Source organism: Falco rusticolus, chromosome 3, assembly GCF_015220075.1.
Source record: "Falco rusticolus isolate bFalRus1 chromosome 3, bFalRus1.pri, whole genome shotgun sequence".
Classification (NCBI taxonomy): Eukaryota; Metazoa; Chordata; class Aves; order Falconiformes; family Falconidae; genus Falco; species Falco rusticolus.
This window is the reverse complement of record NC_051189.1, coordinates 112,305,579-112,319,993: the sequence shown is the minus strand read 5'-3', so window position 1 is coordinate 112,319,993 and position 14,415 is coordinate 112,305,579. Positions and strand designations below refer to the sequence as shown.

At 37.9% G+C, this 14,415-nt stretch overlaps 1 protein-coding gene across 4 annotated transcripts in view; it reads left to right on the top strand.

The window, feature by feature from the left end:
* Nucleotides 1-14,415, top strand: part of UBE4B (ubiquitination factor E4B) — a 40,564-nt gene that overhangs the window by 12,701 nt on the left and 13,448 nt on the right. For 3 of the 4 annotated variants that reach the window (XM_037380210.1, XM_037380213.1, XM_037380211.1), the window contains 11 exons: nt 765-909; nt 1,721-1,949; nt 2,411-2,821; nt 6,980-7,121; nt 7,620-7,720; nt 8,838-8,952; nt 10,823-10,906; nt 12,476-12,532; nt 12,906-13,022; nt 13,134-13,232; nt 13,714-13,827. In XM_037380210.1, the coding sequence (XP_037236107.1) occupies nt 765-909; nt 1,721-1,949; nt 2,411-2,821; nt 6,980-7,121; nt 7,620-7,720; nt 8,838-8,952; nt 10,823-10,906; nt 12,476-12,532; nt 12,906-13,022; nt 13,134-13,232; nt 13,714-13,827 (1,614 nt within the window). The remainder of the gene's footprint in view (nt 1-764; nt 910-1,720; nt 1,950-2,410; nt 2,822-6,979; nt 7,122-7,619; nt 7,721-8,837; nt 8,953-10,822; nt 10,907-12,475; nt 12,533-12,905; nt 13,023-13,133; nt 13,233-13,713; nt 13,828-14,415) is intronic. The other variant, XM_037380214.1, reaches the window with a different exon arrangement.

The window sequence follows — 14,415 nt, the reverse complement described above, 5'->3', positions numbered from 1 at the left end:
GCAGGACAGAGTTATGTTGCTGGCTTGTCATGAATGTTACAGAATGTTTTTCAATGCTACCTCTCCTCACATTGCAGGGGTAATTACTTGAGTTTCATTTTTCTGTATTCCACCATGTTTTCAGGTGTGCGCTTAAAGCTGCCTTGGGATTGCAAGAGTGCTCCCCTGCAGCCTTTGCTACCACTGTATAGTATCTATAGTATATGGTAGCATTCTTTTTAGAGAAACTAGTTTTTCAGTTTGAGCACAGTTTACGTGATCTTCCTTTTTTGGAAGAAAGGGGAACAAAGGCAAATTCTTGAGTCTTTTGTCCTGTCCTGACTTCATTCAAGTGAAAGATGTCTTTATCTTGGGCAAAGAAAAGAAAGCAGAAGAGATGTGGGGAAGCTCGCTCCTTCCTGTGCTTTCAATTCTACAAGAAACTCTTAAAATACCTGGGCATAATGAAATCCCCAAATAATTCCTTAAAGCAGAAGTATCTTGGTTAATTTTTTTTTTCTTGGTATACTGTTTTCAAATGTGTTTTGGGAATTTGCTCCCTATGGGATTTGTGTATTTCTGCTACATCTTTTCTGCATCTCTTGTGTTTGTTTGGGGTCTTTCCAAATAGATTTTCACAAATATATCTATAGTCCTTCATAAGTACACAAAATCTGGCATTAAGAGTTAGTTGGAAGCTGTTTAAAGAAGACCTGCATCTGATTGTGTCTTGACTAACGATTGCAAATAAGTTGATTTTTATTTTTTTAACTCCCCCAACCAAGGAACCTCTGTCTGGGTCTGAAGTATCTGAGGAGCAAGCTTTACAGCTGGTCTGTAAGATCTTCAGAGTCTCTTGGAAGGACCGAGACAGAGATGTTATCTTCCTGAATTCACTCTCTGCCCAGTTTAAGCAGAACCCAAAGGAGGGTAGGTATATGAACCGTCACCATTGGTAGAGATTGTTTCGGTTGGGTGGAGTGTTCCCTACTGTCAGCTTTTTCTCCCTTTGCTACAATGCTTTAGTCACCCACTTGAGGTCTTTGCTTGATTTCAGCATCTGCTGTCAGCAGATGTAGCAGGAAATGGAATCCCCAAAAAGGAGCATGGACAGATTGGTTGTAGTTCGCGTTGTAGTCAGTCGCTCTGCTCTTGTTGGTTAGGTTTTCTGTTGTCAAACTAGTGTACTGATATTGCAGTGTTGCTGTATTTACTTTTTTTTTAGAAACCTTTACTGAACTAACGGGTTGTCTTTCATCATAATAGACATTTAGCAGTTAATTCGATAAGCTAAACATTCCTGGTTTTTTATATAACAAATTATATTTCCTATGTCTGCTACAAGATATAACCAAAATCAAAATTGTTATTTTATGTGTAGGCATGCATGGGGGATGTGGGGGTGCATGCATGGGTTTTTTTTCCCTTTCTTTATGATACAACTTGCCTAACTCGACAGCAGGTGGGAAAACATGAGAGGGACGGACAAGACAACTTTAATAATCAACAATAACAACATTAGGTCATCTATGATCTTTTGTACTTCCCATAAAAGTTATATTTTTGTGCAGCTGTAATTCCAGAACCTAGTTAATATAGACAGTGATAGACATGTCTGTTGGTTTTGCCAAAAGCAGCACTTAATTCACAGCAGTAAATTACTGTCCTTTTTAGTTGAAATCTCAGACCATGTGCAGATGAAGACAGTAGCTGAGGATACTAACTCTCTTATTCTTAACAGTGTTTTCAGATTTTAAGGACTTGATTGGGCAGATTTTGATGGAAGTGCTGATGATGTCCACCCAGTCAAGGGATGAAAACCCCTTTGCTAGCCTGACGGCTACATCGCAACCGATTGCTGCCGCTGCCCGGTCTCCTGACAGAAGCCTGATGTTAAACATGGGCTCTAACCCTGGGAACAGCCCTGTGTTCTGTAACGTGGGCTCCTTTGGTTCCAGTTCGTTATCCAGGTGACTTCTGATTATAACTGAATACTGATTTCACTTGAATATTCTTTGTAGACTAGAAGAGAGAGGGGTGTAGAAATGTCCCAAGAACAGTAAATAGAATAGATTTTTGAAGATCTTCACTCTTTTTTCATGTGAAGGACCCTCCATGTCACCATTTTTTATTACTTTGCCATGGTTGTAAGTGTATTTGATAGGTTAAAGCCATGTAGCTGGTTCCTTCTGAGAAGTATCCCTAAATTGTGTCAGTGAAGGCTATGACTCTTTAAAAGTGTGTAGACTGTGACATAGTTTTATTAAACAACAGTAAAAAGGAGTAATGTGTGTGAGCTGCAGAATTATTGCTGAAGAGTCATCAGAAGGGCAAGGGCTTCTCTTGCTCATTTTTTCTTTTTCACCCTTTTTCTGCATATCCTAAATTGTTGCTTTTTTTTTTTTTCTTTTTTCCCCTGTAACTGGTTTAGTCTCTATGGGACTAGTCCAGCTCCTACTACCAATTTCACAAGCTATGTACCAATGACTGGTTCATCTCTTACCCCACCAGCCAGTTCAGTTGCCACTGCATCTGTGCCTTCCATTACTGTCAGCTCTCACCTCACAGCAACAAGCCCTTCTTGGATGCAGTCTGCTTCTCCGAGGTACCGGCCATACACCGTTGCCCATTCTGGAGGCTTTTCAGCTTCTTCCATCCCACGTTCCTTGAATATTTCCATCCCATCTAGTTCACCAAGTCCTCCAGCCATGGCTGCTAGCCCTCCAGCCATGCCAGTCATCACATCCAGACAGAGACCCACAGCAGTGGGTCCACCTTTGTTTACTGCTTCACCCAGTACCTTGCGCAGGCGTTCTTCTTTACTGAACAGGATTCCTTCTAGGTATTTCACAAGAGCAAAAGAGTGTGTTTAATGTGTGCTGTGCAGGGTGTGGCATAATCGTGCAATTTGAAAGAACTTATGTTTGTGCTGAGCTTACCCTACTTACCCTGAGTTGATTTCTGTGTTTTGGTTTGTGCTAATACATTGACTTGCTAACAAGCTGCCTTTGCCAAAATGTTAAACCTGCTTCTGTGAGCATTTGAGATGTAATGTAATTACTTTAAAGGTAGCAATATTGTTTGAATTTCCTCCTCTTATATCTGTTCCAGTGAAACTATTAGCTTTCTGTTCAGTTGCTACTGCTGGGTGGTAAACCAAACAGACCTCCTGCTTTGAAATCAGTTTTCTGAGTAGGACTTTAGTTAATTTGTTGAGAGCTGCTACTTGCTGGACTGTGTTAGCTTTGATTCCCTAGTGCGTAGATTTAAATTACAGATTAGCCTATTTCACCGTGCCATGCCAAGTACTACTGCATTATCTTCGTTGGCTGCTCCTGGAATCCCTAGTCCCTGCAGGAGGGAGAAACGAGCGTGCAAGGTTTTGAGACCATTACTTGGAAGTTCAGTAGCTTGGAATTGTAATACCTACTATTTGGTCATGTCTAATAATTCCCACTTTAGCTGTAATTTTTGTTAGGTTTATCAAAAATTCTTTTAAAATTTTCAGTTTGTGAACTTGCGGTGTTTTGATGCGTGACTAACTTGTAGTAGTGTAACAGAGCATGTTAGTATAGTCTTGGTTTTACTAACATGGAATTATCAGTTGTCTGCATGTTTAGAGAAGATGATTTTTGGCAGACTTGAAAAGCTACCATTCTCTTTTTCTTTTGCCTTAAAAAAATCTGATGGCCTTTTTCATTTTTGTTGTGGTAGTATATACGACAACCCTTTCTCCCTCCTTCTTCTTGCCGTTTCTGATGTGTCTGAGGACAGTAGTGATGAAGAAAATGAAGATGATGATTTTTCTTGTGTCCAGTTTGGGTCCAGGTATTGGAGAAAGAGAACGTAACCTGCATGTTTGGTTGCTTAGGAACTAACAGTCTGTGTAGTGTCAAGTGTTCTTCAGAGTAACTTGGGAAATTACTAAAGCCAAGGACATAACTTGGATGGGGTTTTAAGATGGCATATAAACACGTATAATGAATGCTAGTTGGCTCTTTTTTGAAGAGGTGACTAAGATAAAGTAAATGTTAATCATACTGCCTTTTAGGTTTAATGAGCATAGTTTCTGAAATGGTGTTTCAGTGGAACTCATCATTGACTGTGTGAGTAGAAGGACTATTATTCACCCATGATTATAATTATAAACCCAGTATTACATCATGTGCATGTTTTCCTATCAAAAACTGGAAAATGAGGACAAAGGTTGTAGAAAAAGATGTGGCAAATAGCCAGCTCATGCAAACAGTATGATTCTGTTGAAGATTCATTGCTGCTTGGCAGCTGAGGCCATCTAGCCTGTAAAGAGACCTGAAAGTTTAAACTTTTCCTTTGACATCGTAAGTAGTAGAGGCTGATGTAGTTGGAAGAGCCAAGAATGGAGGGGGAAGAGCAGAATATTTTACTGTAAAACGGAGACTTACAAATCTTACAGCAAAGCCTTTTCATTTGTGTGACATTAAGATATATGAAAACAAAATGAGACTTTATATGGGTGAGTTCTGTTTTGAAACTAGCTGGATAGCTGTGCAGAACCCCCCGTACAACATTGGATATGCCAAGGGGGGAAAAAAGCATTTGGAAATGTAAACGCAGGGTACGATCTTCTCTAGTTTTACATTCCATTGCGGAGTGATGCTGTAATGTCTTGGCTGATACAGAAATGTTTTCCCAAAGAAATGCCTTGTTCTTTTGTATTAACCCAAATTGGAGAAAGGAATAAATGGCTTTTATAGAAAACATGTATTATAGGAAGGCTTTTGTGAAAAACTGTACTTCTGTAGTCTTGCTAGTATCTTGAACACTTTCTGTGAGCGTTCAGTCCCCTGGCTATGATTGATGGTAGTTCTGAGTAAGACTGTGTGTATGTTGAACAACTGGGAGGAAAAGAGTTCCTTCAAGAATTTCAGTCCTCTTTGAAGCATTTTAGTTAAAGCAAAAGTTGGGGAAATCTAACTGCTCAAGCCTTCTAAAACTGAGCTAGTTCAAGAATTCAGGAAGTATCTTGTGATGTCAGGGAATGCCCAGAAAGACTTGGTGTGAGGTGGTCTTTCTCCCTCTAACTTTCCCATCTGTGATTGTTCCAGTGGTACGTTGGGATGCTATGGCTAAAATCAGACTGTTGACTAGAAGACCTTTCAAGTAGCATCTCCCCTTTTCCCTTCCAGTCTAATTTCAGGAGAGTGAAGTTGGTAACATAGGTTTAGGGGTTTTTGTGTACATGAAGTTTAGGATTATTTTTGCCCACTGTTTCATTTTTATCCTGTTGGCATTTTAATCCAAATGTTAGATTGAGTTGGTAAGGATTTCTGAGCCTGCTGTGCTTCTGGAGTCTTAGTTCATGTCCTGGCATTCTACAGACAGCAGTAAGATGTTTGTTAAATTATAAGCACAGTGACTGTATATTTATGCAACAACTTGCATTCTGAAAATAACAAGGCATTCAATATGTATATGAAGGATGTATGAGCTTTGCATTAGAATGATTTCAGTTAGTGCTGCAGTGAAATCATTAACAGAATGACTAAGTATAGAAGTAGTCGGATTTTTTTAACATAAATTAGGGTTCTTAAAAGGGTAACTTTTAAGCTGAATATGAGAAGTCAAGAAATTTAAAAGACTACAGAAAAGAAAATGTGTGTGATTTCATGGTTATTGAGTATTGTTTTAATAGAGCTGTTTTACATGGGTTATTTTTAATTGAATAACTGAAAAAAAAAACTCTGCAAAAAGGAATTGCTGCTATTAGAAGTTATGTTTCTTAACGTGCTGAGCTACCAGATGCTTAGCAGTAATAACCTTTCCCTGATCTATTGGTTGGACTATAAAGCTTGCATAATAGTGCAGCTCTATTATTAAAATGTAAATTATCTTATAGTTTAAAGGAAATTCCAGTTTTGACACAGTTTATAGTTGTAAATGTGTTTTCAAAAAAGCTGCATTTAAGGAAACAAATACTCTTTCTTTTCCAGTTTAAGATCTGGGGCTTAAACTGGTCTTCATTTAAATCCACCCTGACTGTACACAGACTTTGAGGAATAGCAGCAGACCATCCACGTAATTGCTACTTTTTAAATTCCATTTACATAAAGTGAATATGTCTTGTCTTAATTCCTTTCTGTAAAATGAGGATTTTGTTTTTAATTAGCTGTTAGAGAAGAATTCTGTTGAGATAACAAGTCTGAGATTGAGAGTTGTGGGGTCTGTTCTCACTTTTGTATTAAATTTCTCTCTTGTCTCAAGCATGGTTTGGTTTTGTGGATTTAGTTTTTGTGTTTACAATAGCAGTGTTCTCCCTCACCTCCACCCTGAGGCTGTGCTACTTAATGAAATGGCATATTTTACTGTAAGGGAATTGAAATGAGCCGAGTTGAAGTTAAATGATCTTTAATGTGGAAATTTTAAAAGCAGCAGTTGCTTTGATGTATTGCCTCCTGTTTTGTTTATTCTGCTTCCTTAGAACATATAAAGTTGTTGTCTGTAGCCTTGTCTGTCAGCTAAGGTCTCTTCCCTGCAGCGAGGGCATCTTGCCCTCCATGGGTTGGCTAGCCGTAACGCCGCTGGTGAAGGATCTGCTGTTGCCGATGCTGTGTGCCGAGACTGTGGCATGGAAGTGGTGTGATGCTGTGAGCATCTGAACAGTTTTGATATTGGGTACAACTTAAAGGCTGTTCATTTACAGTGTGGCCATGTGAGAACAAGATTTCTGGATTCCCATTAGTCGTGCACCTCATTGCTGTCTTTCAGATACTTACTCCTTTAATAAGATAACTGATTCTACAGTCATGTTACAGTACAGCTGAACTTCCAGAGTTGGTCAAACTGTTAAATGGAGAGCTCTCCATAGATCACAAAATGTTCTTAACTATTGAGCCGTGTGTGATGGGATGGAGTCTTCAGAAAACTGGCAGAGGAAGTCAAGAGCTCATGAATTGTTTGATTGTGCACAAGTGAAGAACTGCTCCTAATGCTTTGTTTCTTCTTCTTGTGTGTTTTAAAGTATGGGAGGCTCTGGCAGCTCAAGTGTTTCAGATTCCTGCAGTGACCACTTCACCATTGAAAATTGTAAGGAGACAGAGATGCTGAACTACCTCATTGAGTGTTTTGACAGAGTTGGGATAGAGGAGAGAAAAGCACCAAAGGTATACTTCCGTTGAGTAGTTATCAGTGCTGTCACAGACACTCCTTTTACTATTTAGTGGGGAAAGTTGGTGAAAATTGATAGTTGTTTCTTGATGGCTTCGTTGTAGAAATAGATGTATAGAGTTTATAAGGTCCATTTGACTGTTATTAATTCATATTTGAATCACATCTGTTTTGCATCTCTAAGCACTGTTAGAAACTGTCCTTCCCCTTTTGGTTTACTGCATTTTACCCAAGTTCATTCCATGTAAAACATACTTTTGTGAAACCAGCTCCCTATGAGCATTCTATATTGTGCTTTAATCTCTTGTCTCTGGGGAAAAACCAAATAATCAACATTATTTATATATAATCTGAAAGGTTTTTAGCTGGAGTAGTACTACTCTTAGTTTGCACATTATACTCACACTGCATGAATAAAGAATACTATCATATTTCCTGTCTGTTCTGTCTCTGAACACTTCCAGTTTGTATTAAAATAAAGTTATTTTTATCAGATGTGTAGCCAGCCAACAGTTAGCCAGTTACTGAGCAACATCCGATCACAATGCATTTCACATGCTGCTTTGGTGCTACAGGGATCCTTAACACAACCAAGGTAAATAAAGCTGATGTTTATCACGAAAGTTAGACTGCTCTGGGATTTTTTTGTTGGAGCAGGATAAATTTACGTGCCAGAAGTAGTTTATTGCTTTACCATGGGAGGCTGTTTTTCCCACTGATATGTTGGTGGAGAGCAATTTGTGTTTTCTGATTGTGTTTGAGTAAAATCATCCAGGTTAATTTGAACAGATTAAGTGGAGGATTTGAGTTAACCAAGCTGTTTTTTGCCTTACCTCAAGCAAAAACTGTTCTACTTGCAGATTGTTGGGGCACTGCTCCTGTGAAAGTCAGTAATGAGTAGAGCTGCATCTGAGAAACAGTCTTATCAAAACAGTAGCAAAACCTGCTGAAGTGCCATAGCACTTGTTTACTTCAGAGAGGTTACCATAACAGATTTGGTAACGTAAATCTGTGTGTAGACATTCTAGCTACGTCACAACTCTCAGATTTCAAGTGCGGTTAACTAGCAGCCTGTTTAGTTGGAATGGTAATTTTTTAAAAAAATATGTGATTTATTAAAATCTGCATAATTTTATATTTGTGTTTCCAAATGATACTTCTGTAATCTTCAAAGGTGCACCAGTTTTCCACTATGCTTTGAGATTTGTTTTGTCTTTACATGAATCAATGTTGACATCAGAGTAAGTTTTATATATATAATAAGGGAAAAGATACTTTTAAAAAGATCTGAGGGAGCAGTTAAAAGTAATTACTGTATTAATTCAGAAAAGACTAATGTTATGCTCTGCTCTTAATCTGGAAAAACAAACATAAAAAAATGTTGTTCCTTCACTAGCTGAGTTTAACAAAGGGTTTTTTTTATTGGAGAGGAGTAGAGGGGAGAACCAAATACTACACAGAAGCTGTTATTTTTTTCCAGCCTCATTAAACTAAGGTGTGATGTTGGCAGCACAGTCTGTTTCAGAATAACCTTTCCACAAGTAACTTGAGAAGACAAGGTTAGTTACTTCTGAAAGGAGTAGGTGTGTCTACATATTGATAATGTGCTTTCTTGGCACATCCTTAAATGTGATTACTGTGACACTTCTGCAAATACTATGCAAATAATCAGTAGTTTTGGATTTTTATGTTTTTTTAAAATACAAATAAAGGTCATTGCAGCAGCAGTCTTTGCTGGTACCATATATGCTGTGTAGGAACCTCCCATTTGGCTTCATCCAGGAATTGGTGAGAACAACTTACCAGGATGAGGAGGTGTTCAAACAGGTAAGGTATAGGTAAAAAAAGAAATGTTATATTGTACAATTCTGCTACTTGCAATATACAGGAGGGTGGATTTCGAGAGGTTTATTCTGCATGTCACGGTTCTGTATCTGTTACTTCAGGGGCTAGCAACGTGTTAAACAGTTGGAGTTTGTTCTTTTTAAATTCATTTAGCATTTTGTGAAAAAGACCAATTTTCATTGTTTGCTGGTTCTAATTACTAAAAGTGCCTCTGTTAACAATCAGCATACATTTACGTAATGTTGAAGTGAACTGCACAGAACATGCAGGCATGTATTATGGGATTGATCTTGGGTTTTCATCCTTCTGTGCTTCTCTATGAAATAACCTAAAAATGTGTGTGTAATACAGCAATCCTCTATAATCATACTCAGAAAGATTTATTGGTTTTGCTGTCTTTATACTTTATACTTCTTTGCAATTTTTAATAGTTTGCATCTGAAGTGCTAAGAGCATTTTACAAATCCTAGTCCATTAAGTCTTCATATTTTACAGAGGAGATGACTGATAAACATTAGATGGTTTATTCTGTGTGTCAGAGTAGTTCACTGAGGTGATAAAAAATTGGAACTGATGGTAGTGATTAAGACACAAAGCTACCAAACTGCTTCTAGCCTGTATAAAGTTAAAGCAGATCAGTAAGGTTGTGATTATCTCTAATTAGCACTCCTGCAGTATTATGTGACTTAGCTGTGAAGGGGCCTTCAGAATGACATTTGAGCCTTCCAATTTTAAAAAACCTGACATTGGTTAATTTTTTTGTAGTGCAAGTATCTTTTAATAATTTGTATTTCTGTCTGGACACCTTTTAGTAGAGGTTCATGCAACTGAAAGTACATTTAAGACTGTGAAAAAGTGGTTATAGGAAGTGTTAAACGTTACCTGCCCTGGAGGAGAGAACTATTCCTCTAGCTGAAGCAGACAACAACCTCATTATAGTCTTTTCGTATAATATAATTCAGTAATATTTTTGTCTCTTCATAGAAGCAATGCAATATACTTAAAATTCAGTGGGACCTCCTGTTGTAAAATTTCTGTAAGAGTTTATTTCGTGAGGGTATAGTTGTCAGATGTGTGTGATTGGAACTGGCTGATCAGGTGTAATTACTTTTGATTAATAAGTTCCTGTCATGTCACTTCCTCTTTTGTAACAGTTCTTGACTGCTGCTTATTATCTTTACTCTTACCACAGTTCAACTTAACAGCACAAAACCAACTTGCTGACATGAGATGCAAACTTAAAGCTATATTATTACGCCAACTGTGTAGGCAAATACATGATTACCCATTTGGGCAACCAAGTTGTTGGAGTTCTCTACAGAACTTGTGCTCTTGTTGGTGTATATGATACATGTGCTTGCACACATGCATACAGTATCTGCAGCGATGCTGTACGTAATGTGTGTGTGCTTCCACGTGCAGACAACCTGACGGAACACCACCTGGTATTTGTCAGCATGCTGACCTTACGATTTGTCAGCCCCAGCTTGTATCCGTTAGCTTTGGGTCCAAATCTAGATACCCATGTCTCTGGGGCTTTTTGGTTTGCAAAGTAACTGTCTGGAAACAAGTTAGAACACGATTAGGAAAAATACATACAAGTGCTTGGAAAGAAGTTCTTAAGTCATTATGCCCAGGCATCAAGTCAATACGTCACTCACTCTGTATCAAACAAGTTGGGTTTAAGCCTTTAGACCTAACTGATATAAATTTAAATAAAAGGTCTTAATTTTTCTTCTGCGTAACTCGCAGTATTTGAAGAATGAACAGGCACTTCACGCTGTGTACAGCAATAGTGTCGTTTGATTGCTTCCTATTTTTGAACAAAGTAATCTACCTTTGTTTTTTACAGATCTTTATTCCCATCTTACAAGGCTTGGCTGTAGCTTCCAAAGAGTGCTCCCTTGATAGTGACAATTTTAAATACCCCCTTATGGTAAGGACTGTTCATTTCTAGAAGCATTTATTTATGATTAATGATAACTTATGCATATTCTATACAAGATAAAATGTTCTTCAGTGTTTTGGGGATTTCTTTGATTAGTGGATTACTATAAAACTCTATGTTGGAAGCTTAATGTGAAGTGTGAGATGTGTAAAAGACCATTAAATAATATCTAAAGTGTAATGTACAGCATCTGTATAGTGGGATATCCAAATGTTTATATATATATTACTTTTCATAAGATTAATCAAATGGATTTCATGATGCATACTAGCTACAACGCTGTGGATGGTTAAAAAATCCTGCTGAGCTGCTCCCAGTTTAAGTCTGGGAGATAAGGTCCGATATCCATGCCAGTGTTTAGACTCACTTCTGTATGTGGGAAACTAAAATCTATTTTAAACCCAAAATGATTTGAGTTGGTGAGTATTTACTGTAGAAAAACGTTGTAAAGTTCCCTGGCTGAAACGTTGAGAGTTTTATTTTTAGTTGTTTGTGGGGGTTTTTAGAGCGTACTTTAGTCCTAGACCTGCATCCCTCCTCTTGCTTTTATTGACAAAACAAAAAAAGTCTTCTGAAAAGCATGCTTGGCCACAAAAGACCAAGCTAAATTCTCAGCTAAATTGAGCACTGTCAGCTGACACCTTCAAATTTTATGGTCTTCGGCGTATGACGCCCAAAAAGGCTGTTACATTTCAAGTTTAATTTGTACCTCAGGAAATTAGGTGGACTGGGGTGCTACAAATCAAATTGACTAAGTTACTCTGGTACTTTTGCAAAAATAACAATTTTTGCTGGTTCTGTGTTTTCCTCCTCTTCTGTTACTCCCTCCAATGTAAATTGCGAACTGTTACAAATTTGACTGTTGCCTACAAGTAACAGCTTCTTGAAAATTATACCCCATTTTGAACGTCTTGTAGTTGGCACAATGTGCAACAAAAGGCTGGAATAGTAGTTAGTAGCTATATAGTATAATTGAAGAATGAAAACATTATACAGGAGAAGTGGGATATGTGACAGCCTGCAGTATTACTGTGTTTTCAGAATCATATATTATAACTGCTTTCTTTTTTCTATGCTGCAGTTGAAAGTGTGTTAGAGATCTTGGATAGGATTCTTTGTTTCTGGCTTCTGTGTTCATCTGACATTTTTCCACTCTGATTCAAAAGACAAAGGCCTTGGTGTATGTATAGAACAATTGCTCTATTTATTATTGTTACTGACTTTCATGTGGCAGTTCAGGAGTCCAGCAAAGGCATTGTTATGTTCTGAACAAACAATTTGCACAGCTAATTTGTGAAATAAGTGCAATAATTTGCTATCCTGTGAGACATGTTAACTTTTTTGAGACAACTTGGAACAGATGTAAAATCTAAAATTGGAGCAGGGTGCACTCTAGCTCTGTTTGGACGTCCTCACCATTGTAGAAGGTGGAAGTTTTTCCACTGATTAAGGGAAAAAGGTTTGCCTCTTTCAGCTGTTCACCTTAAGCTTGTTATTTGCAGGCAGGTTACTTAAGAATTACCCACAAAATTAATTTTTCTTGGGGTTTCTTTATAGGCACTATGTGAACTTTGTGAAATCAAGTTTGGGAAAACACACCCTATGTGCAGTTTGGTAAGTGTATGCAGTCTGACACACACACACACATACACACACCCCCCCCAAGTTAAAAGACCCATGTAACTTTGGTTTCTTATGATCCACTTTAAGAGTTCTGAAGAACAGTATCAACAGGGGTTACTGTAGTATCTCATGCTAAACAGTAAACCGGTAAAGGGAGTCCTCCCTGAGGATTCAGGAGAACTGGGACAAACGAGACTTGCTTAGATTGCTGAAATATCGATGAGATGTTTCCATTTAGCTGTGAGCATGACAGAATGTTGAAGAATTGAGGGTGTATGGCAAACACTGAAAGGTGACGGTGCAGAGGAAGTAGTATGGCTGCTGTGGCAGCTTTAACTAACTTGCTATTTCTCCTGTTTTCTAGGTTGTCTCTTTGCCCTTGTGGTTGCCTAAATCTTTAAGCACAGGTGCAGGAAGAGAGCTGCAAAGACTTTCCTATCTAGGAGCCTTCTTCAGTCTCTCTGTCTTTGCTGAAGATGACGTAAGTGTTAAAGAAGGATGTTGATAGTTGCATGGTGGGGTCTTTTTGTTTGGGTTTTTTCCCCTTCCCCAATATGTTCAATACATTTGCCAATATTCATTCTAATTTCAGAACAAAGTAGTTGAAAAGTACTTCTCAGGACCTGCCATTACTCTTGAAAACACCCGGGTTGTTAGCCAGTCTTTGCAACATTACCTGGAATTAGCAAGGGTAAGTTTTCTCATATTTGGAGAAAATAAAAGCAAAATATTGTGGGGTTTTTGGTCTTGGCATAGATGAAGAATATAATCTAAAAAAAATAGCTTGTGTTAAACAACAGATCTATTAGGATATGGCTGAAGGGAATTAGCAAAAAAAAAAAATAGTGCTACAAATATTTCTCTTAAGGCTGTAAGCCAATTCAGAAAATATCAAAACAGTTAGTCATGGGTTATAGTTTATGTTAAAGGATGATTAAAAAAATATTTGTTGGATTAGTAGTGTGTGTGTTTGGCTGATCTTCTGAATACATCTTTTCTGTAACTAATGTCGTAACTATTATATGCATTTAAAATTTGCAACAAGACCATAACAGAAGTTGTAGTTAGTTTTGTGGAATTTGTAGAACATAAAAAATACGGAGCAACAGAAAGCAGGAATGTGATGTTGAGAAGTATATGCAACCTGACAGAATGTTTCCTTGAAATTCCAGCAAGAGCTGTTCAAGATTCTACATAGTATTTTACTGAATGGTGAAACTCGAGAAGCCGCTCTCAATTACATGGCAGCTGTTGTCAACGCCAACATGAAAAAGGCACAAATGCAGGTAAATAAAGGGGAAGGGGAATGCTCTTCCTGTCATGCATGGATCTAGTCAGTGCACAAATCGCACTAGATGGCTTGTGCAACGTGACTCTTCAATGGAGGACAACAGAATTTTAAATGCCTGCTACAGCAGGCAAAAAGCCCGGTCATCAGTTATTACGTCTTTGAATATTTTTCCCATTTCAGAAATTGTTTTACCTATTTGATCTATTCATGTTTTTTCTTCTCTTAGTACTGACATGTCAGTTCATTAACAGCCATTCTTGCCCCACCCCCCCCTCAAATCTATGGGAGCTTCATTCCAATCATCTAGGTTTAAAAAAACTTATTTCCCAGCTGCTAAGTTGCTAGACTTTGTGTGGCTTCTGTAAAAGGCGTAATGCAGATAGAAACTGACACAGTTCCAGTGAGACAACAGGGATGTTGTTTTGCCATTGTTTAATTTATGCATTGCACTCGCTTCCTGCGACAAAAATCAGTGTGTGAATCCTGAACAACTGAAGTTTGCATTATTGTTGTCTTTAAGTCCTCTTTTCAAAAGGAAACATTTGGAACTGTTACTAGGAATACTTGTGTGAAATTCCAGAGA